This window comes from Galeopterus variegatus, unplaced genomic scaffold (genome assembly GCF_000696425.1).
Source record: "Galeopterus variegatus unplaced genomic scaffold, G_variegatus-3.0.2 Scaffold108, whole genome shotgun sequence".
Taxonomy (NCBI): Eukaryota; Metazoa; Chordata; class Mammalia; order Dermoptera; family Cynocephalidae; genus Galeopterus; species Galeopterus variegatus.
In genome coordinates, this window is record NW_007726219.1 from 378490 (window position 1) to 380731 (window position 2242).

The 2242-nt window shown below is 60.3% G+C and overlaps 1 protein-coding gene across 1 annotated transcript in view; it reads right to left on the reverse strand.

The window, feature by feature from the left end:
* FAM132B (family with sequence similarity 132, member B) overlaps positions 1-2237 on the reverse strand; it is a gene marked incomplete at its 5' end in the record, with an annotated part of 8238 nt that extends 6001 nt beyond the window's left edge. The window contains one exon of the mRNA XM_008586058.1: positions 2199-2237. Within this exon, the coding sequence (XP_008584280.1) occupies positions 2199-2237 (39 nt within the window). The remainder of the gene's footprint in view (positions 1-2198) is intronic.
* Between the last annotated feature and the right edge of the window lie 5 nt (positions 2238-2242).

The following is a 2242-nucleotide window of genomic DNA, read 5'->3' on the forward strand; positions in this document are numbered from 1 at the left end:
CCCCCCCCCCCCCCCCCCCCCCCCCCGGAACACAGAGGACGACTCCCAGGGAACAGGCCACACCAGGGCCTGGACTTTGTACTGGGAGAAGCGGACTTAGGATGCAGGTGAGGGAGACAGGCTGCAGAACGCTGCGGCAGATGTGCATTTTAGACCTGCTGGGCCACAAGGCCCTTCTGGCCTCCTTCCTCGAGATGAACTGGAAGGTTCACACTGACCTTGAGTCACTGGGAGGATTTGACCACTAGACCCGTAGGTGCTCAGGAATAGGTGACTGTCATTTTCAGGGACCCCAGTTACCAGCAAATCCTTCTGACCATCCCCCATAGTCAGAAACTCCAGGGAGGCAATTTCAGTCCTCAGGATCACAGGGCAGCCAGGGGGACCAGATGAAATGTCATGACTCAAGGTTTCTGCATAGACATTCGTCTTCCCCAGCACTTCTGAGACAGTGACCCAAGCAAGGACAGGGATGCTTCTAGAAATATCCATTCCTGTGCAAGCTGCATGCTGACCACTCCCGACAGTGTGCAAAGTTCTGGAAGGAACCTTCTAGAGAGGCCTTCGGCCCATTGGCCTGGGCTCCTGGCAAGGCTGCCAGCTGAGAGGGAAATTTGCCCAAGAGGACTTAGATGAGGTCATGGGTGCTGACTCCAGAGGCTGTGGAAGGACCCCAGGATTTTATAGCTAGCCAGGCCCTTTTGTCAGGGACAGACCCAGATGCCAAGTCACTGCCCTGTGGCTTCCTGGTCACTCTGTGGGGACCCAGGGCATTCTTTTAGGAGACTGCCTGCCAATGCACAGACCAGGGTGCTGTGGGGGGAAGACAGAGACCTCGGTGTTGGGGGAACCTTGGGTTGGTTGGAGCAAGACCACAGAATGCCCAGGGCTGATGGCACCAGCCTGCCAGGTGCTCTCCATGGGCACCAGGACAGGTGATTCCCCTTCACAGGCTCACAGTGCCCTCGGTGGAAACACAGGCACAAGGATTCTGCACACAGGCCAGGATGGGCATGCCGAGCTGACTCTCCCGGCTGGACCAGTGGCTTATGATAGACTTGGACCCCAGTTTGTTTTGGGGGGAGAGCCGAAACAGGTGGAGCCGTGTCAATCTGGGAGATGGGCCTGCAGCACTGTGGGCTGGTGCTGGGCACTGCCCTGGCCAGCCAAGTTCTCCAGCCATGGGGGGCTCTCTCAGAAAAGAGCCTTGAAGCCTGAGGGGAGGCTCTGGTGCCACCTCGACCCCCCAAAGAGGCTCCAAGGCTAACACCCCACCTGGAAGCCCTCGAGCCCCCTCTCTGCTTCCTGGTGACCATGGCCTGACATTTGGCTGCCCTGACTGACTCCTGGGGGTAGGGGTGTTACTTCAGTCCATGGGAAGTGGCTGGAGGCTGTGTGGACAGAGGCCCCTACTAAGGGAGCCCCAGGGCTGCTCTTTAGTGGATGTGCTGCCGGCAACCCTTGTTTCTAAGTGGGGTCCTGAGAGGAGAGAGGCCCTGGCCCGACCCTGCGCTGGGCTCTTACTTCGTGTTGCCTGTCAAAGTGAAGGGCTGGCCCGAGGCTCACTTGGGAGAGTGATGACGGCAAGTCAAGGGTTAAGATCCCCTTACCGGTCATCTTTAGTGAAACCCAGCGCCCTTGCCCCGTCCTGGAGCAGCCCTGACCTCCCTGACTGAAAGGCCCTACCCAGACTGGGGCTCCTTGGGAGCGCCGCCAAACCCTCCCCAAGCCGACCTCCCTCTGCTCGGCAGCTCAGGCTCCATCCAAGCCCCGGGGAAGGAGGGCGCAGGGGACAGACACAGGGCGCCCTCGCAGCCAGAAGCCACCAGGCAGTCCCAGAGCCACCCGTCAGCCATTGCCGGCCCGAACCCCTCCCCCCGCCCCGTCCTTCCCCCAGACCCGCAGGGAAGCACCTTTTTGTGTCTCAGAGGGCACCGCATCAAATAGACGGGGTCACGTTTTCAAATACGCTCTTTCCAATTTCGAGAGAATCAAGTTTTCTACACTACTTATTTTCCAACTTCCTCTGTCCCAAAAGAAAAGGGCATTTTCGCCGTCCTCGTAGAATTTTGCTTTAAGCCAAAGCGCTACCGCAGGAGGCAAGGTCAAGGCCGCCCTCTGCAGCCACCCGCCGTGCGGAGGGCGCGTCTACGCGGCTGGTATCCGCGCCCGAGGCCGGGGGAGGGCGGGCGTCTTACCGGCGGGCGGGCGGCCGGCTCCGCGCGGGTCTCCGCGGGGCCCG